The 936-nt window shown below is 43.7% G+C and overlaps 1 protein-coding gene across 1 annotated transcript in view; it reads right to left on the reverse strand.

Moving 5' to 3' along the window:
- Positions 1 to 260: 260 nt before the first annotated feature.
- SERPING1 (serpin family G member 1) overlaps positions 261 to 936 on the reverse strand; it is a 24726-nt gene continuing 24050 nt past the window's right edge. The window contains exon 10 of the mRNA XM_044420811.1: positions 261 to 881. Within this exon, the coding sequence (XP_044276746.1) occupies positions 634 to 881 (248 nt within the window). The 3' untranslated portion in view covers positions 261 to 633. The remainder of the gene's footprint in view (positions 882 to 936) is intronic.

Consider the following 936-nt stretch of genomic DNA (forward strand, 5'->3'; position numbering starts at 1 on the left):
CACAGTAGCTAACCAGATACCTCCACGGGGAGCCCACAGGCAGGACGCCAGGGCAACAGTCCCCTCTTGCTTCTCTTCCCCAGCACACTGGCTCTCATACTGTCGAAGGGAAAGCAGACCCATCATCGATCACTTTATCCACCACCTCGTCTGTTTGTGAGAACTAGGCCTACATTTCTGACATAGCAATGGAGCCATTGTTATTGTCAACCTGCCCTTATCCAAAAGTTTTTCCAACAAACTGCTGCCTCAGGCAATGAGCCAATATAGTCACACTTTATTCATTAGGAAATGAGCTGTGGGGATTGTTATTGTGGTTACATGGGAAAAGGAGGATGAGTTCTATTTTTCAGCCTATTTCATATGTGGTATATGTGAACAGGTAGATTTCTTACAAGATCAGACATGCATAAGGAGAAAGAAATCAGAGGACAATGATAGCACAAGGGAAACTCAGCTTTAAAAGGAGAGGCAAAATGATAGGAAAAAAATATTCTGTAATTTTTTTCCAAAAAGGAAAGAGCACATTGCTTGCATCCACACCTGCACCATACTTTATGCATAAATAGTGCAGGGCAGCCTGGGACAATTACCCATTGAAGAAAGCTGACAGGAACAAGGAGGAGAATGTTGTTATGACACTGGATTGTTGATGCGCCCCATAAAGACAATGTTTTTCATGTCTTTCAACAATATAAATAAGAAGGGCTGCTGCACTTCCAAGAAATTGGCTGTGCGTGCCACAGAGACTGCTGTGGTGGCAGCTGCCTCCACTCCTTCCTCACTGATTTCCATCATAGCCCTGTGATATGCGGTGGACACTTGCAGCTCTTCATCCTGAGAGATCCCACACAAATTGGTTTCAAAGAAAATGCCATAATCTGAAAGAGAAGGTTGGATTGAACATGTAAGTATCTTCTCTCTCTCTCTCACTCT

This window comes from Varanus komodoensis, unplaced genomic scaffold (assembly GCF_004798865.1).
Source record: "Varanus komodoensis strain SLA01 unplaced genomic scaffold, ASM479886v1 scaffold110, whole genome shotgun sequence".
In the NCBI taxonomy this organism is placed as follows: Eukaryota; Metazoa; Chordata; class Lepidosauria; order Squamata; family Varanidae; genus Varanus; species Varanus komodoensis.